The sequence below is a fragment of the Lactuca saligna genome, chromosome 3 (genome assembly GCF_052625555.1).
Source record: "Lactuca saligna cultivar CGN05327 chromosome 3, ASM5262555v1, whole genome shotgun sequence".
NCBI classification, from domain to species: Eukaryota; Viridiplantae; Streptophyta; class Magnoliopsida; order Asterales; family Asteraceae; genus Lactuca; species Lactuca saligna.
The window spans coordinates 1,774,398-1,798,713 of NC_136419.1; the positions used below are offsets into that span (position 1 = coordinate 1,774,398).

General features: G+C 35.4%; 2 protein-coding genes across 3 annotated transcripts; one reads left to right on the plus strand and one right to left on the minus strand.

Annotated features, from left to right (window-relative positions):
* The first annotated feature begins 866 nt into the window (after positions 1 to 866).
* Positions 867 to 3,419, plus strand: LOC145034227 (protein NRT1/ PTR FAMILY 6.3-like). The gene is made up of 4 exons (XM_078982604.1): positions 867 to 1,062; positions 1,202 to 1,419; positions 1,523 to 2,100; positions 2,421 to 3,419. Exons 1-4 carry the CDS (start codon positions 948 to 950, stop codon positions 3,283 to 3,285), a joined length of 1,776 nt encoding a protein of 591 aa, XP_078838730.1. The 5' UTR covers positions 867 to 947; the 3' UTR covers positions 3,286 to 3,419.
* Positions 3,420 to 3,441: 22 nt separating this feature from the next.
* On the minus strand, positions 3,442 to 7,459 carry LOC145034226 (oxysterol-binding protein-related protein 2A-like). Of its 2 annotated transcripts, XM_078982602.1 has the most exons (10): positions 7,309 to 7,459; positions 6,760 to 7,230; positions 5,758 to 6,117; positions 5,553 to 5,643; positions 4,835 to 5,484; positions 4,594 to 4,734; positions 4,302 to 4,523; positions 4,101 to 4,214; positions 3,797 to 3,978; positions 3,442 to 3,707 (listed from the first exon to the last, which is right to left on the minus strand). In XM_078982602.1, the coding sequence occupies exons 2-9, from the start codon at positions 7,168 to 7,170 to the stop codon at positions 3,808 to 3,810; spliced, it is 2,160 nt and encodes a 719-aa protein (XP_078838728.1). In that variant the 5' UTR covers positions 7,171 to 7,230; positions 7,309 to 7,459; the 3' UTR covers positions 3,442 to 3,707; positions 3,797 to 3,807. The 2 variants fall into 2 exon arrangements, with proteins under 2 accessions (XP_078838728.1, XP_078838729.1); XM_078982603.1 differs by having other exon boundaries at positions 6,760 to 7,450.
* Positions 7,460 to 24,316: the final 16,857 nt, after the last annotated feature.

The following is a 24,316-nucleotide window of genomic DNA, read 5'->3' on the forward strand; positions in this document are numbered from 1 at the left end:
GGAAAAGCTAAGGATGGTGGCCACAAGAGTTCAAGCAGCCTTGATTATCCCGTGGTTAATTTAAGGAAGGACATTGTCATCATGTGTTATGTGTAGCTGGTTGGCCTTCAATTAATTAAAAGCAAGCACTGCAGCACCTGTAACTTTAATCTGTATGGGTTTAACAATTAACATTTGGCCCATTCATTCATCCCTTTTATTTACTTTTTTTCTCTTCCAAGTATTTAAATTTATGAAAAAATGATTATTGGTCTTTATGAATCTTTGTTTGATAATATTCAAATATATGAATATATAAACTTGCCGTAATAGAAAGGTTTACAAGTTGAAAAAATTAGTTAATAATGGAGTAATGGAATTGAAGTGATTATATCGTGTAAAACCACGTATAATGAGTTGTTATATTAAATGAAGTAAAACCAAGTGTAATGAGGCTAGTTGCACTTCTAGCTTCTTGTCACAAATATTCATAACTTTTTGACGTGTCAAACTCTAAACGGTCTTTAAGCCAAATAAAGTCAATTATGATTTACCCCACAATCACTTTCCATGTTAAGTACGACCATCACATGAACACTCAATAGAAAAGTTTCTTTTTATAAAAAAGAAAAACTTATAAAGAAAACATGTACGTGTACCAATTTTGACAAAAAAATTGCGCAAAGTAACTAATAAAGCCGGATTTTTATTTATTTATCTGCTAACTTTCACACAAAAACCAAAAGTTTTAATATGATTAAAAGGATAAAAAAAGGTTAATATTATTCAAGTTTACGAGGTTTAAAACAAGAAAATAATAATAAATAAAATAAACGACTTGATGTGTGACATTGTCACGGCTATAAAAAGACAAGGTCGGTCTTGCCACAACTCAAATTTATAGTGTTTTTAGCATCTCCAAACATACTGCATATATACACTTCCAATATTCTAAACAAAACCATAACATGTCGCTGCCGGAATCACAAATGGCCAAAACTCTACCGGACGCTTGGGACTACAAAGGCAGGCCGGCACCCCGTTCCACCACCGGCGGCTGGACTAGTGCCGCCATGATTCTAGGTCCACCTCCACCCACGGCGGCTCAGTTTTCAATCACTTAAGTGACTGAAACAGTCACCGGAGATGTTTTATTTTTGTTTTTGTCGTTATACGTATATATATATATCGTGATCTGATGTTTTTATTTTTAATTATTCAGGGGTGGAGGCGTGTGAGAGGCTAACGACGTTGGGTATCGCCGTTAATTTGGTGACGTATTTGACTGGTACTATGCATTTAGGACAGGCTAACGCCGCTAACGACGTTACTAACTTCATGGGTACCTCTTTCATGTTATGTCTCCTCGGCGGTTTCGTCGCCGACACCTTTCTCGGCCGCTATCTTACAATTGCAATATTCACGGCGGTGCAAGCAACGGTCAGTAGTTAAACTTCTTTTTACTCTTCCATTCCAAAAACATTCTGTTCTGAAGTTCTGATTAAACAATATTTTTAAAATTTTCATGCATATTTATATATAGGGTGTGACGATATTAACGATCTCAACCGCCATTCCAAGCCTACAACCACCAAAATGTTCCAAAACCGGTGGTTCCTGCATTCCGGCGACCGATCTCCAGTTAGCCGTTCTGTACCTGGCCCTATACTTAACTGCTCTGGGAACCGGAGGGTTAAAATCCAGTGTATCGGGTTTCGGGTCGGACCAGTTCGACGAAACGGACAAGGAGGAAAAGGCCCAAATGACAACCTTTTTCAACTGGTTCTTCTTCTTCATAAGTATCGGGTCATTGGCGGCAGTTACGGTTCTGGTTTATATCCAGGACAACCTAGGGCGGCGGTGGGGGTATGGGATCGTGGCGTGTTCAATCGGGTTAGGGTTGATGATATTCTTGTCGGGTACAAGAAGGTACCGGTTTAAGAAGCTCGCGGGTAGTCCGTTAACCCAAATAGCATCGGTTTTCATCGGAGCATGGAGGAAGAGGCATTTGGAGCTTCCGTCGGATCCTTCCTTGTTGTTCAATGTCGATGATGTTTCCCAAGGAGTTGGAGTTGACGGAAAAAACCTTAAACAGAAGTTGCCTCACAGCAAACAGTTCCGGTCAGTCATTTATCTTAAATAAATCAATTAAATATGATATCTATTTGTTACACCCCATCCAATGTCTGTCGGTTTTGAATTTAATAAAACATTTACACTATCACTATACAAAATAATGCACTAATATTTTAATGTATCAAAATGAGATGCATGTGTGATTCGAAAAAAGTTCACGAGCACCTGAAGATGAACCCAGTCTGTCAACAATATTTTTTTATGACGTGGTTAAATATCTACCAAGATTAATTCTCTCTCGATTAAAATATATACTCCTATATCTAATAATAATTTTTTTTTTTTTACGTTTTTCATATTTACAGTTTTCTAGACAAGGCGGCAATCAAGAACAGTGAGGCTGTGAAGGAGGTGAACAAATGGTACCTTTCGACTTCAACCGACGTAGAAGAAGTGAAAATGGTGATCACGATGCTCCCGATTTGGGCGACGACAATCATGTTCTGGACAATATACGCCCAAATGACAACTTTCTCAGTGTCACAAGCCACCACCATGGACCGCCACATCGGAAAATCCTTCCTCATCCCTCCGGCGTCCTTGACCGTCTTCTTCGTGGGGAGTATTCTGTTGACCGTTCCGGTGTACGACCGCATCATCGTCCCAGTCGCCAGACGGGTCCTCAAACACCCACAAGGGCTAACCCCACTTCAACGGATCGGGGTCGGGCTGGTGATGTCTGCGTTAGCCATGGTTGCAGCCGCGTTGACCGAGATCAAACGACTTCGCATGGCTCAGACCCATGGCTTGGTCAACGACCCGTCAAAGGTGGTCCCACTCAGTGTGTTTTGGTTGGTTCCTCAGTTTTTCTTGGTGGGGTCAGGGGAGGCGTTTACTTACATCGGGCAGCTTGATTTCTTCTTGAGAGAGTGCCCGAAAGGGATGAAGACGATGAGTACTGGTTTGTTTTTGAGTACGTTGTCGTTAGGGTTTTTTTTAAGTTCGTTGTTGGTGAGTATAGTGCATAAGGTGACAGGGGAGAGAGAGCCATGGCTAGCGGATAATTTGAACAAAGGAAAGCTTTATAACTTCTACTGGTTGTTGGCAATTCTAAGTGTTTTGAACATGGGGTTGTATTTGATAGGGGCCAAATGGTATGTGTATAGGGAACATAGGCTTGCTGGGGAGGGCAGTGCCATTGAGTTGGAGGAAGACAAGTTTGGTGCTTGAAGATGATGATGATGATGATAGATGCATATTTATGTGGACTAATTTGTTTATCTAAAGTTTTAATTTGTAAAATCTGTGATGATCAAGATAATGACGAAAGTGATATGAACAGTTAGTTACTTAAATTTTTGACATATATATGTTGTAGGCAATGAATGAATAATGTCTATCCAATAAATATATATATATGTATATATAACCCGAAAGATACACATCTAAATATATATATAACCCGAAAGATACACATCTAAATTAAGTAGCTAGCTAGCTAGTTTTAGTGCCAAGTGCCAACGTTACGCCACCCACCCGAAGATTGTTGTTATCTATATCTTTTTTCTTTAAGTAACCACTAAGAATCTTGAAGAATTGGGTTTTATACATACATACATACATATGGATTTTTGTACCTCCTCCCTTTCTCCCTGCATTTACAACATGATAAAAACTCTCTTTTAAGTTTAGTTTTTCTTTTATTTACCGTAGAAAAGAAAAAGAGATAAAAGTAATTTACCTTTGGATAAATCAGGATATGTTGATGGAATCATTACTAAATTCACCAAATATATTCGGGCAACCCTCCCACTTACCATCCTCACGTTCTTCCCAATATCCACCTACATACCGATACGTCCCGTCTTCACCCTCTTTTTTAAACCATCGTGGTTTCCATCCATTTTCTTGTAGTTTTCGTGACTAGAAAATATTAAATCAAATAATAATCAATTAATCAATACTCGCAATGTAATGTGTTCCTCAAAAGTTCAAAGGCTAATGTCAAAAACCGGTAACAAAAGGTTCAGGTTAAGAAAGCATACCATTCTCTGTCTGGTCTCAAGACGGAGCTTTTCTGAATTTGCCATGTCATATTCACCATTCTCAAGGTGTCGTTGGTCTGGCCTGAGTCGTGAATCCGTAGGTGGAAGCTTCTCCTTAAATAAAAAAAAAAAAAACAAATCTTAAATAAAATCGATATCATCAAGAGTTTGAATTTGAAAGAATGGGTTTGTGATTTTTACCTGTAGTCCTGGGGTTAACTCGTTCAATGTGATGGCAAAAGATGTTAGATTGTATCGAGTGAGATTAACAGGAGGAAGTGTCCTTCGCCACAACAGATGTGCATCACTCATATCCTTTGGTTTCGCATTTGTAATTCCATTTATGTAGTACATGCTGTCGTCCCATTTCCCAAATAATGTTGCGAGTTTTTTTCCATTAGCATCTTCAACAAACCCATGTACCTGTTCAACAATCATTAGGGATCAAAATTCTATAATTCATATTAATGCCAAACATTTTTTAACCATTTACCTGGCGTGGATTTCTTTCAAGAATCGACTGTTCTTTGAACTTGAGCTTGCATGAATATTCTCTATTACCACGGATATGCATCAATCCATGATGATCACAGTATACTTTACCCAAAATAAGATTATAAATGCTGGTTGTAACCTGATGAGACCAAAATCAAAAATACGCATAAATACGGGGAAACTCAGACTAAGACTAAAATCCAAAATGACCATTTTACCCTTTTGCATTTTTTTCATACCTTGCTCCACTGGAAAACCTCACCATCATCAAATTCTAAGGTAAGAACGCCAACAGGATCAAGTTGAATTGATCTCCCCCAAAATTTAGTTCTGATGTTGCTGTCCCCCCAAAACTTCCAGCCTCTGCCTTGAGAATGACAAGCTATGAGAGTAGGATGATGACTCACCTTTTCAGAAAAGAATCGGACTCCTTTCTCAGGGTAATCAGCCTCATAAGTTTCCCCTAACAAAGGGTTGAAAGGTTTACAATGTCGTCCTTCTGAAGAAGCGTATCCAGAAACAGCAAAAGCAGCAACATTTAAAACTCTTTCAAGACTGTTTCCATGTTCATAAGCACGATCTAGAAGGTAGGAGTACTCCAGATCCTCAAAGCATTTTTGTAGAGATGAAATTGGCTCATTGAAATAAACAGGGAGACAGACACGTGTCAGATCCTTTCCAACGTTGTCTTTAATCAATGACCACAGACTCACACCCTTTTCTTTCTCACAAGGATCCGGAAGCTTCTTTCTCCTCTCGATAACCACTTCACCCATTACATCAGTAGCTCTAGGAAAACTAAAACAATCTTTTGTGTCAAAGAAGCAAGTCTCCTCATCTTCTGAACCCTGATCCTCTAGTTCTTGTGATGATTCGGTTGTACTCCATTCTGAATATCAAGTTCCACAATTGAATATATTTATTATATTTATACAATAATAGTAAGAAATAGCATACCACTGTATTTTCCACGATCTGTAAATTCCTGTTGTGTCAATTGATAGTCACCTTCAGGAACTCCAGATGTTTCACCTTCAATATTAGCAGCCTGATTCATGCAAAGATTAATGCTTCTGATTATACAATTAGGTAAACCATACACATAACAACCACAGGTGATGATGAATTTATTTATTACTCAACAAGAAGAATTAAAATATACCTCCAACTGCCTTAAGGTGTCGAGCAGATTTGAACGCTCTTCACAAAGAAGTTGAACTTGTCCTTTGATTTCAGAGAATTCCAAGAGCATGATCTGCTCACAGTCTTTGATCAGCACCTCACTGATTCCTTCTTCAAGCAAGCGTTTCTTTAATCTTTCAGTTGACAATGATAGGTCAGGAGGTAGGATGGAGGGTTTAGAATTTAATCTTCGTAGGGTGAATAGATTTCTGGTTGAGGCTAAAGATTCAATCCAGGCAACTCTGTCTTTCTTTGAATTTGTCCGGAGATGAAGTGTCTTTGTAGCTGTGAATATATAAAATCGCCTATCATCTGATCTGCTCTCTCGAAATGATGAAACCTGCAAATAAAATTAAAAAAAAAAAAAAAAAAGTATTAATCGCATTGTGATTGTGATTGTGATTCTACTCTTATATTTCCATCCATGTAAGCATGAATGAATCAACCCAAGTAAAAAGAAAGAGACGCAAAAACTGACCAAAAGACAAGATCTAAAGGAAGTGGGACTTGTAAGACAAGGAAAACTCTTATCCAAGTTTAAAGCGACGAAGAAAAAAAAACAGGGTGAAGCAGTCGTCGTGACCACAAAATAAAGCCAGGCTGCAAATGGCTAGGTGGCCCTGCTGATGTGACCCACATATATATTCATATAAAACAATTGAGTAATAATTTCCAAGTATTTACTGAACTCATATCAATCATATACAAAATTCAATAAATGCTGATGTTATTTATTATACGTGTATTTTATCAGCATACAGAGAATGGTCAATGGGGATGAGCTCGGATATCAAGGCAATTCATGGCGGCACGGAAAAGATGTACAACCGGAGTCAACTTTTTGCCGTTAAAGGAAACTTTTCCGTGGAAAAGCGATTGGAACATACCGTCTCTGTGCTGTGTTGTGTGTGCTCTTTTCTCTTCCTAAAACCTTTTGCTTTTGGTTTAATTTCGTAGTTATGGTTCGAAGTCGTTTGATTACCTTGAGGTGAACGATTCCAACAGCTTTCTGATGCCTGCTACTACCGCTTCTATCGAGACGTTTAAGTCTTCCGGAGGACACGTCGCCGATGAACCTAACGTCTTCTCCGGCAGCGAGGGTTTCTGGTTGGAGGATCTTCGAGTAGGAAATTACGCCGTTGCGTAACAAAAACCATCTCGATCTCCATCCTTTGCCGTAGTTTGTCCATTTGTATAAGACTCCGGCGAAGCTTGTGCTGCCAGAACAGGATTCAGATCCAGACCTCCTCAATCCAACGGCATTGCCATCGGATCTCATGTCCGCCACCGAACACGACCTTGACAACTTCATCCTCGGTTCCGGCGACTGGTCCCCGATCGACGGACTTTCCAGTGTTATACAACACAACGGATGCATCTCCTTTACTCTCATTTCGTCAATCAAATTCAATTCCTCAACTCAATAAAACAAAACCCCTGATCAAACCACCATCTGCATAAACAGTCGCAAATTGGTAACCATAGTACACCAATTGGCGAAATTTACGAAAGATTTGATAGATATACGTACATAGATGATGCAAGATTGCGGTTGAAAGCGTAGAAATTGAGAGACGGAGAGATTGTAGGAGACGAAGTCGGAAGAAAGTTCAGTAGAAAAAAAAGAAGCCTTTTCAGTATCGATATTTTTATTTTATTAATATTATAATGATAGAGTGTATGTGTGACTGTGTGTTTTGCAATTTGAATGAATACTTATACAGAGGTGGAGTGGCAAAACCGTAAATTTAATGAAACCATTGGCAAAATTTTGGTAGAGGTTGAAAGAGAGAATAGACTCCATCATGTTTCAGCCTCTTAACAAATCAGACACATACATGAATATCTATTTTGGGTAATCTTACAACCGTATTTTGTATATCTTATATTATACGAATCAAATATAACAAAAAAACATGATTTTATTTACATTTTGCAAAATGGATTAAAACAAATCATCAAGAACTAACTATTTTAAATTAAAAAAAAAAACACAAAAATAACCATAAAAACAAATAAAACAAAAGGTTTACCAATTTGAATCTTTGTTCAAAATGATCATCAATTGCATAATATCTATACCAAAATGTTTCAACGTATAAGGATTAACAGTTGACGGATATATACTCATCAGTCGAATGTTAATGATTTAACTTTTGTTGTCGATAAAATGTATAAATTTAAGAGCTAAGCAGGAAATGCGTGTGTAAATTGTTCTAAAAAATTACATAGGAGATATTGTAAATATGAAACTCTAACAAATAGTTGCTCCATACATTATTGTTGAAGATTTTTTTTTCATAAATCTCATTAATTTTAATTTTAAATAAATTTCAAAATCTTTGCCAATCCTAAGACGATATGATATGGGTGGTGGTGGTGGTGATAGTGACACCCTTAACAAGGCATGCACATCACCCCGCCTGGCATCTTTGTGTGGAAGATGTGGATTGAGTCACAATTACATATCTCTCTCTCTCTCTCTATATATATATATATATATATATATATATATATATGTGTGTGTGTGTGTGTGTGTGTGTGTGGTTCTTCATGATGTTCTTCTTGGTGTGTCTATGTTTTGAAGATGAAGATGGTGGAGTGAAGGTGGAGACGACCAGACTTCTTGGTTTGCGTATACTATACCATCTAAGATAAAATTATAGATTGACTTTAACTTTCGCACCAGACAAAGAAATACATCTAAAATTTTCTTAGTGATTTTAATAATTCTTACATTCAAATATTGTAAAATAACTTCTAAAATGTATCATTTCAATTTTAAACTACCTTTTCGCATAGCAAAATTACAAATATTGTACTAAAAGGATATTAAGGATATTGACATCAATGAGCATAAAAAGTAAATATACTCTTACATAATAATGATCTTTTAAAAAAAATAAATACTTTAGCTTGAAAAAAATTATTTATGAAATCATATATTTGACATAAAGGGGGTTCGAAAACCATGTTTTGCGAAATTGACTATGAATTTTTGAAGACAGATTGTAAATAATGTTTTTCTTGAAATAGGCTTCGTTTTTCGAAATCTAATTTATTAACATAAAATAACTCTGAAAATAGTTTTTGTTAGAAATAATGTCCAAGATCATTAACTAATTGTTAATACCTCTAAATAATAAAATGCTCATTTTGGATTGGCCTCATGACACTAATAGCATTATTAAAACAGAAAAAATAAGTAGTTAATTTATTAAAAAATTAATATATTAACTTTAATTAAATAGTTTTAGTAAATTAAATAGATTGAATATTAATTAGATCTTTAGGATTAATTTGAATATTCTAGAACCATCTAGAGAAAAGAGATGAAATTTGAATAAGGTAAGGATTATCTTTTAAAATTTTGAATTACTTAATGATTTATTAGCTCCTTATAAATAGGAATAATCAAACCCTAAATGCTTTTTCATTCATAAATTACTTCTGTCATCTTTTCTTCTCTTTATGGACAAAAATTATAACCCTTTTTCTAGGGTCATTAAAATTTCCACTTAACCCTAATTTGGGTTTTCCGTGTGCTTTTGGAGACTTGGGTGTGACTACATTAGTGTTCTACTTTGACATGTTCATCCTTTGCAAGAGATGTCCATCACACGATCTAAGGATCAAGAGGCAAGTTTTTTTTTCTTCTTTCAGTTTGATTTTAAAGTATGTTGCATACTAGGAAAACCTAGATTCTCGGATGTCTGTGCACTTAAGTAAATTTGTAGATTATTTCGCTATCTTTAGATAGTCTACTTGATGTAATAAATCCTCAATAGTAGTATTAGAGCCAATAAGTTTTAGTTGTTGGAACATATTTTGTAAAACCGAAAATTGAAAAGAAATCTGCTTAGTCATAGGGTGTAGCACGCCCGTTTCTGGATGTGACGCACTTGCCTGACTTTTAGGCTTTCGATTTTTTTTTTTTTTTTTTTTGAAAATTGGAGGTGAGATTCTTGATTAAAACATTATTTTAAGTTGTTTAAATGTGATAATTCAAAATTTAGATTAATTTGCAATATTGTTTAATAGGATTTAAATTTGAATATTTGATTAATCAAAAGTTAATTAATATTAAACTTAAATTTAAAATTTGAATATTTTTCTTGAAACTAGAAAAGGACACACGGCTCCACCGCTTTTGGATTATATCATAGAAGTTGAAAATCGGCTAACTTTAAAAGATGTGTTGAAAGTGTAAATCACCACAAATAAAGGAGAAAACCGACAACCCCTAAAATTAGATGTCAAAAATGTACAATCAAAAGAAAGAACATTGACTGAGAAAAAAAAATATTGTGGCCATAGTGTGAAAGTTGTCAAAGTTAGAAAAATATTGTGGCAAATGTCTAAAGGAATTTTTTGTTTTTGTTTTTGTTTTTGTTTTTTTTTTTTTTCTTTGAGTGTGTTTTTATGTCAAAATGCAAAAAAATTTACTTCAAGGTTGAGAGGTGTCAAAACATCAAAATATAAAAGTTTAGACTGTAAGGACGAAAAGTGTTAAACTCACTAAAAATTTGTGGTGAACATTTGTGGTAAAAACCTAAACCCAAAAAAAGTTACTATTACTAAGGGAACTTAAATTTATTATATATATAAATTATTTAATAAGTGAATATTATTTAAATTAGAGAATTAAATTTGAGTATTTGAAAGAAAAGAATATAAATTTAAAATGTTTAAATTTAGTATATCGTGTAATTTGCTATACATATTATGGTTATACCACATGTGTTCTCACATGTTAATTAAAAATATTATCATCGAATAGAGACTAGGTGTACCAACTTTAATATTGGCTTAAGGAGGTCTCTATGATTCTGATATATATATATATATATATATATATATATATATATATATATATATATATATATATATATATATACATATTATGTTTAGTCATTTTTATGCTCGTTATAGAACAAAAGATACTTAGTCTAATATATGTTGTGTTGTAGGGATAAAAGACATGTTTGGAGCAAAAAGGAAGCTGGAAGCTAGGAACTTGGATCAATGCTAAAATGAACAAAAGTCTCATTCCCACGTCGTGATGAAATTACCACGATCTGGTGCTTTGAAGTTTTTCATCGAACCTCGAAGACTTGCGGATTACGTTATAAACCCGAAGACCATGTCGTGGTGGACTTGTCACGATGTGGTGGACCGACTTCGAGGAAAATATAAATAGAAGACACATTCCTCTAAAAAAAAAACCTGACTTTTGTTGGAGCTTTTATCGACTTTAGAAGACCAAGAACGTACTTGGAAGCTTAGAGTTGTAGAAGATCGATTAGAAGCTTGAATTTGAGAGATTTAAGGCAAAACATCTTATTAATACTTTTTATTCTTGTGTTTGATCGTGTATTACAAGTTGAATTTCGTTTTTATATGTTTACTTGCTAAAATCATGGTAAAAACCCCTGACTTTCGTTTAGCCTAGATTACTTACTTATCTATGGTTTGATTTATGGATTGGATTAGTGGGGTGTTTGGGGTTGCTTTTTAGGCTAAAAAGTTCTTTGATACAAAATATCTTTTTAACTTTTGGCTTTTTACAAAAGATGGTTTTAAAATGTGTTTGGTTTATCTTTTGAAAAGTTAAAGGCTAAAATCCTAAAAGTCACAAAAAGTCACTAAATTATGACTTTTGAAACAGCCCATTTTTGTTCTTGCCAAGAGTAATAAAAAGTTGATCTAAAAATGACTTCTTAAGCTAACAAACATCTTTTTTACTTCTAGCTTTTCCAAAAATCCAAAATTCATTTTTAAAAGCAATCCCAAACACCCTCTAAGCTAAGTTAGTTATTTGTTAGTTTAGCTTATTAAATAATCTTTCTAGGCTTATGTGAACTATGTTTATGCTTAATGTTGAGTTTAATTAAGTTTGCATGACTATCATTCTTGATTAAACTTGAATTTTATGATCTTGTAAATTGCAAAATTATAGGACTAGTATTGTGACCAAAACCTAAGGTTAAATAAAAAAGTGGGTAAGTAATTGTATGAGATAATATATGAGGACCAATCATATATTGATTGATTTAATTAACCAAATTGATCAATCCATTATATGTCTAATATAACTCGAACTGAACACTAGTAAATTTGTTAGTTTATCCGTCTGATCACCGTACGAATGAACTTATTTACCAAAGGATTAGGTTAGTGAACATCAACCTAGTTATCTTAGGAATCAGTAACCAACGAAGCATTAATCTATTGCACTTAGATTAACTCAACCATAATAGCAAGTATATCGAAGCTAAACGAAAGTCTCTCAATTATCTTGGTTAAAATCATCTTTTGTGTTTCTTGCTTTTAGTTTTGATTTTTATTTCAATTAGCTGATAATTAGTTTTAGTATGATTAACGAAGTTTCTAGTTTTGCAAAACTAGAGAAAACCCCTTTCTTTTATTAAATAGTAATTTAGGTAATTAGTAGATAAAACAAGTTAATAATTGTGTACCCTACGTTCGATACCCGACTATTTGTACTATTCTATTTTCGACTAGGTACATTGCTTAGGAGTAATAGTTAGTTACAATTAGTAGGTTAAAACTAGTGCATAATTATTTTCACATCAAGTTTTTAGCGCCGTTTCTGGGAAATGGTTGATTTTTAGTTAATTTTTATCTGCTATTTTATTAGGAATTTTTCTGTCTATTTTCTCTTAATTTTGGTTTTAGTTTTCTTCTGATTGGCTTACCACGGAATGGTGTCGTAGCAGTTAAGTTTTATTTTTTGTTTTGTTCTTTTGAAGCATTTTATTTGTTTTTGTTTCAGTGATTTATAACTCGAGGATTGAAAACACAAATCATACCACCGCTTGACGATCCTGAATCAACATTGCATAAGAAGGAGACAACCAAACTTAGAGAATCAAGCAACAAGACTCTAGAAAGCGAGTGCAAAAGCTTTGAGAAGACTCCTAACAAAAAGAAAGTAGGTTACGAGCCCGAAACAGAATCAGAAAAAGGGAGTGAACCCGATAGCGAGCCTAACAACAACATGACGGATATTGCTGACATGATGATGTAGGCATACAAGAGGCGGATGCTTGAAGACACCAGACTGGGACTTGTGCAATCCACAATTCCCAACACAACTAGTTTTGAACTAAAAGGACACATACTTGCTCAATTGAAAGACATACCATTCCATAGGAAAGACCACGAGGATGCCTACAAGCACATTGATGAGCTCAATGATATCACAGGCTACTTCAACATACCAAACATACCACACAAGATGGTTTTACTAAGAATATTGTGTGTTACTCTTAAGGGTGTAACAAAAGATTGGTTGAAAGCACTCCCACTGGGCACAATAACAACACGTACACAAATACATGAAGAATTCATACAACAATTTTTTCCACCATTGAAGGTTTTTAAGTTGAAGAAGGCTATTGCAAATTTTGAGCAACACGCATGAGAGTCATTGTATGATGCATGGGAATGATACAAGGGTTTGTTAAGGAATTGTCCGTAAAACTATTTAAAAATGCAACAAGAAGTCTGGGTTTTCTATGATGGGGTAAACGTAACGACTAGGAAACTCTTTGATTCACAAGGGCCACTCATAATGAAAGAACAGACCGAATCAAGGAACTAATCGAGGAATTTCCAAACATTCAAGTGAATATCGTAACACTCGACAAGATGTAACTAGGGGAACCGTAAATTCTGCTTCAGATTCGCATGGTTATTCACAATTTGTTTGCGATCCTCGGCATCCCAGTCGCAAATTTGAAGTGCATATCGAGATTTAAACATGTCATTGAAAAGTTCAATGAATCTCAAAGATCTAGGAGTTTTCAAGTACATTTAAAACTTAATCTCTTTTATGTTTTTCGTGGTAAAAATTAGTGAATCGTCATTCACTTACCTTCAAATTATTTACTTTTAGAGTACGACATCCTTTTCTAGGTTGTAAATAATGTTATTGGGTCCTAGCTCCGATTTCTCATTTCGGTATTTAATTGGGGATTCCATTCTAATCAAACTTTGTTCCTTTATATTTACAGATGTCTAACGGAAACGCAAACACCAATGCTCCTGGCTCATTCTCCCTAATGAGCCTATGTCAAAAAGTGACATTTGATGGATCGAATTTCAACAAATGGATGAGATACATTCGCATGATTTCTTGTTACGAGGACAAAGAATATGTCCTCGACGAGAAGCTTGAAAAGATCAATCCAGAAGTCGCTACTCCCAAAAGAAATGGCGGTCTTTGAGGCCCATGAGCGTGATGCAATGAAATTTCATTGCATTATGTTGGCCACTATGAATCTTGAACTCCAAAAGTCCTATGAGGACATGTATCCATACGAAATGCATCAAGATTTGCTGGAGAGGTATCACCAAAGCGCAAGGCAAGAGCGCTATGAGATCATCACCAACATGATCACCGCTAAGATGGGGAGTGGAGAGTCCCTAACCTCGCATTTGCAGAAGATGCAGAGTTATGTTGATCGTCTTCACAAGTTAAGTGTTAACTTTAGGGAAGATTTGGCTATCGACATCATTCTCCACTCCTTGACCTCGTGCTACAACCAATTTAAGATGACCTACCATATGAACAAAGAAGAGGTCACCTTAAGCAAACTCCAAGGGCTCCTAAGGACTGCTGAGAGCAACCTTAAGGACAAATCTGTTGCATCATCCTCTACTGTGGTTGCTCCCGTGTTGGCAATTGGCCAAGGAAAGGGTAAGAAGAGGAAGGCTCCATGTAAGAGCCACCAAAAGGGTAACCCCATGATGGTTCCTCTTCTAGTGGAACCAAAGTTGGTTCGGTTAAACCCTCTTCCGACCCCAAAGAAGCAGAGTGCTATTACTGCCACCAGAAGGGCCACTGAAAATGAAGCTGCCGTAATTATCTGCAAGACATAAAGGATGGGAAGATTAAGCTCACCTTCGCAGGTATGTATTCTATTAAATCTAACTACTCATCATTTTCTACTTCATGGGTTCTTGATACAGGGTGCGGTTACCACATTTGTTCTTATTTGAAGGGCCTAAGAAGAAGTAGGGAGATAGAACATGGGAAGATAAACTTGATTATGTGAAATAGAAGATCATCACCTATGACCAAAGTCGGAGTTTATTCTTTAATGTTGAGTAATGGGTTAGGATTAGATTTAGATAATTGTTGTTATTCTCCAGATATGGCAAGAAACATTATTTCATTTCATGGATTGTTTAGACAAGGTTTCAGATATTCTTTTGATACTAGTAATGGTTATATTAATGTTTATTTGAATGGTGTCTTTTATTTCAATGCATTACCTTGTAATGGGATTTATGAATCTGTGATGATTGTTGATAATTTAGGAAATTATGTATTGAATATTGATCTGTCTACTAGCCTAGACAAAGCATGCTTGTGGCATTGTCGCCTTGGCCATGTCAACAAGAAACGCATAGCCCAACTCCAAAAGGATAGAGTGTTGGAGTCATTCGACCTTAGGGACGATGACGTGTGTGAATCTTGTTTACTTGGGAAGATGACAAAGTCACCCTTTACTGGCACTTGTGAAAGGGGTGAGGGTCTATTGGATCTCATACAAACCGATGTGTGTGGGCCCTTTAGATCCACCACAAGGGATGCTTGCCGCTTTTACGGATGATTATAGTAGATATGGATATATTTACTTAATCAAGCAAAAGTCAGAAACCTTAGAAAAGTTCAAAGAGTTCAAGAATGAAGTGGAGAATCAGCTGGGCGGGAAAATCAAGATGCTTCAGTCAGACCGAGGAGGAGAGTACCTAAGTCTTGAGTTTCACGACTATCTAAAAGAATGCGGAATTGTTTCGCAATTGACGCCTCTGAGAACGCCACAATTGAGTGGTGTGGCTGAGAGACGTAATCGGACCTTGTTGGACATGATTCGTTCTATGATGAGTCGGGCTTCATTACCAATAGCTTTCTGGGGGTATGCCTTAGAGACTGCCGCCCATATCCTTAACTTACTTCCCACCAAGAAGGTTACCAAGACTCCTCATGAGATGTGGACATGGAAAGCTCCCTCGTTGGCACATATTAAGGCTTGGGGTTGCGAGGCTTTCGTAAGACGAGAGACTCACGACAAGCTTGAACCTCGTAGTGAGAAATGTTATTTCATCGGCTATCCACAGAAGTCTTTTGGCTATCTCTTCTATAGACCGAGTGACAATGTTGTCTTCGTTGCTAGAAGAGGATTTTTCCGAGAAAGAGAACTGATAAGTCAAGAAGACAGTGGGAGGCAAATTGATATTGAAGAGATTCAAGAGCAAAGAGATGAAGGAACCTCTAACACTGGCACTCAACCCGAGGAGGAAACTCTGGTTGAACCCATTTACGAGTCCTTACCTCTTAGACGTTCGAGTAGGGTTAGTGTTCAACCCCAGTTTTATGGTTTTCATATTACTGCTGAAGGGGATACGTTTATTAGTGATGAAACACTGATAAATTTGGATGAGCCTAGCAGCTACAAAGAAGCCATGGCAGGCCCGGAGTCTGCTAAATGGAAAGAGATGATGGACAACGAGTTTCAGTCCATGTACGACAACCATGTTTGGAATTTGGTTGATAATGTACCGGGTCATAAGACAGTCGGTGCAAGTGGATCTTCAAGAAGAATACGGACATGGATGGGAAAGTGCACACTTATAAAGCACGATTGGTTGCGAAGGGCTTTACTCAAACTCCTGGAGTTGACTATAATGAGACCTTCTCACCAGTTGTGAAGATAAAGTCTATTAGGGTAATGATCGCAATAACTGCATTTCATGATTATGAAATATGGCAGATGGACATGAAAACCGCTTTCCTTAATGGAAAGTTGGCTGAGGATGTTTACATGAATCGGCCAAAGGATTTTGTCGATGTGAAGCATCCAAATAGAGTGTACAAGCTTGAGAAATCCATTTATGGATTGAAACAAGCATCTCGTAGATGGAATCTTTGTTTTGACGAGAAAGCTAAAGAGTTTGGTTTTCTGCAAAGGGAAGATGAATCTTGTGTATATGTAAAAGCAAAAGGGAGTATAGTGAGCTTCCTCGCATTGTATGTTAATGACATATTAATCATAGGAAACGATGTCCCAACCTTGCAGGAGGTCAAGTCCTGGCTTGGGAAATGTTTCGCTATGAAGGACCTTGGAGAGGCTACTTATATTCTGGGAATAAGGATTGTGAGAAACAGGGAAAAGAGACTGATAGGACTCAGTTAGGATACATATTCGGATAAGTTACTAAACGTTTTAGTATAGAAAATTCAAAGAAATGGGAGTTACCAATCCAATGCAATACTAAGCTGAGTAAGACTCAGAGCTCGAGTACGGAGGCAGAGATATCTGATATGAGCAGAGTACCTTAAGCTTCCACAGTCAGTTCTATCATGTACGCTATGACTTGTACTCACCCTGATGTGGCATTCGCTTTGAACATGGTCAGTAGATATCAAGGGAACTCTGGTAGAGCTCATTGGATAACAGTTAAGAATATTCTTAAGTACCTATGAAGGACCAAGGAATGGTTTCTAGTCCTTGGTGGGAGTGATGACTTAAGGGTACGAGGGTACAGTAAGGCTAGTTTTCAGACGGATCAGGATAGTTACTGATTGCAGTCGGGCTGGGTCTTTACCCTTAACGGAGCAGCAGTAACTTGGAAAAGTTCCAAGAAGGAGATTGTAGCTGATTCAACGTGTGAATCAGAGTACACTGCAGTCCTTGGTAACTTGGTGATAAAGTGCATAGAAATTTGTTCCCACTTCCACTAGGGAATCTCTAAAGGTTGTAATGGACCATGTGGATGCTGGTGCTCTGCGTTAACCTGACGGCAGGTCAATCACCTCTCAACTACCCATGCCATATCCCTCTTCATACAAGGCCACAAATAATCTCTCTTCAGGTCCAAATACATGTTAGTGGCCCCTGGATGGATCAATAATCGTGATCTATGCGCCTCCTCCATGACTGTATGTGCTTGTTGTCTTTGTGAATCTTGGTAATATGATTATATGCTTAGATGTAGGGGTAAAATAGACTCGTATCGGTTGAAAGATACTGAGGGAGTCGGAAGGGACTCATAGAGTCAGAATGGACTTAGGGATTCGGATGGGATTCAGAGAGTCGGAAGGGACTCAGAGAGTCACAAGTGACTCAGAGAGTCGGAAGAGACTTAGGGAGTCGGAAGGGACTCAGGGGTGAAATAGACCCATTACAGCTTTAGGTTGATATGTATATATGACATGTGGTATTTTGGGGAACTTGCTAAGCTTTGTTTCTTTGGTGATTAAAATGTTTCAGGTTTTCTTATATTAAAGGAAGGGTACGACTTGATTGTATCGCATCTATTGGAGACTTTCGCACTTAATAACTTTTATGTTTATATTGTGCTAAATGTTTTGAATCAATTGGTTTTATTTAGATATTTAATGTTTTAATTGGAACAAATGCTTTTATTTTTAAATGAAAAGTTTGGGTTGAAATTCAGGACATTACAATGTCTCTCCCAACATTTGGTCAAAATGGTTTGAAATAGAGTCAAAACCCCATACGTGACACTATATAACATGAAAGTCTATATCTAAAACATATGATGACCTTGGGACCTTAAGGAGTAACAAAATTTCCATCTTTATCAAAACCATCCATCCCTATAACATATCATGAAGGAAAATGAGCCCAAAACCTAGATCTATAAACGGTGAACCATATAGATGAGAACTTGAGGACTTAAAAAAGTCCAAAAGATACACTAAGAGATGGAGATAGGTTGCTAGCTAATCCTTTGCTCAACAAAGCCTTCCCTCAACCTTGAAATGGCCTAGATACCAACAAAAATCTCAAAAGACAATAGGAGAGGTAAGGTTTCAAACTGGGGAGATGGAGGTTGAAGGAGATCACCTAATGCTAGAGTTAAGGTCCTTAAAAATGGGAGAAATCCTAAAAATCTCGAGTTTAGGCTTCAGGAGGCACCACATTATGGCATCCCTTTTGCTACGTTGTGGTGTCCATTTGGACATACTTCTCGTTCAAATGTCATGCGACGTTGTTGGATAACGTTTTCCTAAAAAGAACCTTATCTTTGACCTCATTAAGTTTCCAACTTATCCATTTTGGAAAACGTGTTAGAATCATAAAATTATTTATACAATTTCGAATGAAAATGGTCAATATTGAACAAAACTTATAAAAATAATGTTCAACTTGTATAAAAATAGTGTTAAAATTGAAAAAAAAAAAAAACATAGTGTTATAATTGAGAAAAGTGAAAATGAGTTTCTTTTGTGCATATTTTTCAATTTTGACATATCAACATGTCAAGTCACTAAAACTGACATGTTAGCATTTCACTTCAGTAGACAAACATGTTGGCTAGTGGTCAGAATTATAACAAATTAGAAAACAGATGTCCATTTTGAGACCAAAAAAATAAAGCAATATCATAATCAAATTTTCGTATAAACTTAATGAATTTTGTGAAATTTACCCTTATAATAAAAACTGAACAAAATATATATAACAAATTTATACAATCAATATAATTAGCTATGAAGATAATATTTATACAAATTGCAACAACTTTATGATAATGTTATCTCTTTTCTTAAAATTTAACAAATTTTAATAAAACCTAGATACCGTTGCATGTATTGCTAGATAAATATACAATGTCGGTACTAATGACTAACTCCGATTTATACCATGGAATAAAACATATCATATGTGATCAAACTTATACATAATAATCATATATAAAATTAATCATCAAAACGTATACAAAATTTACATTGAAACGTAAAGAAACTTGAATTTATATATACCAAAACTTACATAAAAATAAGCAATTAAGATTATTAAATTAACCAACGAAAGTACAAATAATAAAAGTTATAATATAGGCGACACGACTCATACATAGGTAACATACATAAAACCAGAATGGAAACATAAAAAATAATTACCTCAAAAATTTATTTATTTTAAAATATTAATTAACAAAAATTATAAATTTACGTTGAAACGTTGACTATTTTGAATTTGTACTGATATATACATACTATATGGGTAAACACAATAGTTTGGCAAACAGAAATAGTTTGGCAAACAGAAAGGCTGAAAATGTCATATTTATAAAGTTTAAAGTGGAGGATGACAAAATGATATTTTAAAATACAGGATTAAAATATAACTTTATAAAGTATTTTAATAAATATAAAGATGAAAAATATCATTTATGAAAATCGGGAAAAATGGAAGGTTCAGAGTGGCATTTTTAAAAAGTATAAAGATGAAAATTATAATTTTATAGTGTAATTTAATTATAATATAGCATGTAAAATATCATTTATGAAAGTTAAAAAAATAGAGAGATTAAAATTATATTTAAAAAGTATAAGGTCGAAACATTTTACAAAATATTTTAAAAATATAGGGATTGAAGGTGTAATATATGAAAGTTGATATTTGCAGTCGTTCACAAAATAGGGTAGAAGTTGTCATTTGTTAAAGTTAGAAAAATATAGATGTCAAAACATTTTTAAAAGTATAAAATTAAAAAATATTTAAGTATTTTTTGTTTTTTTTTTAGATAAAATTGCAAAAATGTCCCTATGGTATGCAAATTTTTGGGGTTTAGTCCAAACAGTGACTTTTTTGGTTTCGTAGTCCTTTTGGAATGGTTTGTATGTGAAAATAGTCCCTCTGAAAACTGAAATGACTATAATATCATTGGGGTATTTATTTTTCATTTTTCTTTCATTATTCTTAAAATTTAATATTTATTTATTTATTTTAACAATTAAAAAAATAAAAAAGAGCCTACCTCTCTCTCTCTCTCTCTCTCTCTCTCTCTCTCTCTCAAAAACCAACCCCTCATCTGTTCCTAGCCTTGCTGGAAAAACGAAGCCAAATAGTGGAGACTCCACCACTGGTGATCTAGAGGCAGCCACCACACCACCTGTTAGCCTCCCGTCGGCCACTAAATGCCACCGTAAATCCTACAGCTCCACCACCTTCCATTGTTGTGCCGGAAAACGAGTAGGAAGAAGCTACACCACCCCACTGCCACCACCTTCTCCCCACCGAAAACAACAATCCTAACCCTACTCTACAAATGGTGGGGCTGATTTAATCAAAGTGTTATATACAAAATGGGAAAACAGGTTTGTGCCTTCATCTGATCGGGGATGGACACGAACGAAACTAGTCAAAAAATCGAGGGCACCGGTGGGGGTCAAACAAATCGCAGCGGGGGGAGAAAGAGTTCGGCGAGACCGACGATTCCTCCTTGGCCTTATTGATTTCATCGTTGGCAGCCACATATCGAGGAAGGTGAAGTAATTGCAGTCGATGACAGTTTTGGTGTGGCCGGTAAATACCGAGGAGGGGAAAGGAGTCGATATCTATTGAGCTTTCCTTGGTCCTCTCACCTGTTTGCTGGCAACAATAAACTGGGAGAAATAAAACAACTGAAACTTTCGACATTTAGGGGTGTTTGGTAGCTCCAATCGACTAAAAAGAAGGAAGAAGGGGTAGGTTTTCGTTGGTGAACTGTGAATGAGAAAGGGAGGTGGAGGCGGCGGTCGTCGTTTGTGGTGGTGAGGGAGGCTGCTCCAGCGGCTTCCCTTAGTTTCCTTCGTGCTGATCCAGTAGCGCACAAGCAGAAGAAAATCCGCAGCAGCAGCTAGGGGTGTCTATGGGTGGTGTATCACGATATGACAGGAAGGAAGAACGAGGGTTCTTGCCCCTCTAGCCTCCCCAGAAAATGAAGAGAGAGAGAGAGAGGTGAGTCCTTTTTTATTTTTTTAATTGTTAAAATAAATAAATAAATATTAAATTTTAAGAATAATGAAAGAAAAATGAAAAATAAATATCCCAAGGGTATTATAGTCATTTCAGCTTTCGGAGGGACCATTTTCACATACAAACCACTCCAAAAGGATTACGAAACCAAAAAAAATCACTATTTTGACTAAAACCCCAAAAATTTGTAGGGACTATTTTTGCAATTTTGTCTTTTTTTTTAATATAGAGGTTGAAAGTGCAATTTATGAAAAAAAAAGGGTTGCAATTGTCTATTGCAAATTAGTATTATGTTAAAATTATTATTTTATTTTATTTTAAATAATTATACATTTAAATGTATTTGAGTGAGTAATGGAAATTAATAAGTTAAAAGAGATAGGGATAATGACTTGAAAGGGTAACGAACTTTCGACTTTTGTCACATTTAGTCACTAAACTTTTTTTTGTTATCTATTTGCCATTGAACTATTGAAACTGTTCACATTTTACCCTTATGACCGGTTGTTTGCCGGTCATAAGGGTAAAATGTGAATAGTTTCAATAGTTCAATGGCAAATAGATAACGAAAAAAAGTTTAGTGACTAAATGTGACAAAAGTCAAAAGTTTATTTCCCTCTAAAAAGTTCAATGACTAAATGTGAACAAACTTCCTCTTGTATTATGTTTTAGCAAATTATTTATTTTTGTTAAATTGTAGTAATATTTGTTGATAAAGAAATCTATGAAATAAAAAAAAACAAAACCCTAAAAATATATTTAAAAAAAAAAACAAAAAACCGAAACCAAAATACAAAACCAATGGTTTGACATTTTCCAAAATAAATAATCGAAATTTCCGATTTGATTTTGGTTTTAACAAAAAAATTAACCATTCTCACTGATGTGAATTATGACCATTGGTTTGACATGCGAAATTTGTGACATCCCATGAATATGTAGTTACAACATCGTCTGAACTCGTAATTCATAGTAAGGGGTTAGAGTATCATCACATGAATACGTAGTTACAACATCGCCTGAACTCGTAATTCATCACCTACAGGTTATGGGCCTGCTGGTGTTTCCACTGTGTTGTCTAGAATAGTCCGTGGTCGCCATCTATATTATGGTAGATGACTACATCGCCACATTGTTGGTTAAGGTTATGGTATCTCCTTTCATCCTACATCACATATTCATCATCATCTATATACCTAATTATCATCACATTTCTATCATCACATATCTCTCATCATTTTATTTCATCACACACCAACTATTTCATCTACCCATGTTTCATTCGCAACATATTTGTAGATATAAAATAAATATACCGTTTAAATCTTTTAAAACATGTATAAAATCATTCATCCAACATAAACAACAAGTATTCAAATAATATGCATACATAGCACGTAATTTATATAAAATACTTCATATCTATGTATAAGATGAAAGTAACTATATCTACCATAAAAATCCCATAAATGTTACCTAACTTCGAACCCCAAAGTTTACTCTACTAAAGCTTCATATAATCGGCTCTCTGAACCTAGAAGGGTCCAGATCTATCACACCAAAAAGCTCAAGATAGCTCTTTCTCTCACTCTACACACTCAAGCTCGCTAGGGTTCTCACTTATGGGAAAGGTAGTGGCATTTGAAGGCCATAAGTGCCTTTAAATATGGCTCGGGCCCAAAGATTTAGGGTTTCTGCCAACAGCGCAGACTCGTCGAGTCGACTCACCGACTTGTCGAGTCCATTCATTAATTCGAGTCATCAGTCGTGACCTTACTCGACGAGTTGAGGCGTCAACTCGCCGAGTCTCTCTTCTTAACTTAAAAGAAAAATACTTAAATTATTATACCTGGAAATCCGGATGTTGCATTTTGTTTTTTTATTTCATAGATTTCTTCATCAACAAATGTTGCTACAATTAAATAAAAATAAATAATTTTGCTAAAACATAATACAATAGGAAGTTTGTTCACATTTAGTCATTGAACTTTTTAGAGGGAAACAAACTTTCAATTTTGTTCACATTTAGTCACTAAACTTTTTTTCGTTATCTATTTGCCACTGAACTATTGAAATTGTTCACATTTTACCCTTATGACCGGTAACAGCCGGTCATAAGTGTAAAATGTGAACAGTTTCAATAGTTTAATGGCAAATAGATAATAAAAAAAGTTTAGTGACTAAATGTGACAAAAGTTGAAAGTTCGTTACCCTTTCAAGTCATTATCCCAAAGAGATAACACGTGGCGATTTAAAAAGGAAGTTGGCGGAATGGAGGGGGCCTCTACGTTGTTTTACAACTTTTACTACTTCCTTTACCAGTTTACAATCACATGTCGTCATCACCCGTCTTTTCTCTTTGCTGTTTTCACTTAAATTATACAAGCGTCCTTCATATTTTCTTCAACGTACCGGTTCTACGTTTTCCTTCAAAGTTCCAAATACTTAAAATAATTATATTTGTCTACCAAAATATTTAGACTTTTAAATATTTAGGATACTATCATATAAAAGCCTTAATTACTTAGAATTAACAGTTTTATCTTAAAATGATTTTTTTTGTTCATTAATATGATAATATCTACCATTTGGATAAGTTTTTACATATCTTTTATCAGGCTATAAACCCTTTAGTCGATTACCCTCATGAAGTAAGATGCCAATGTGGACTCATTAAGCTGACTAGGCATAAATGTCTCCATTACTATGTATGGAGACATTAGACCTTATCTC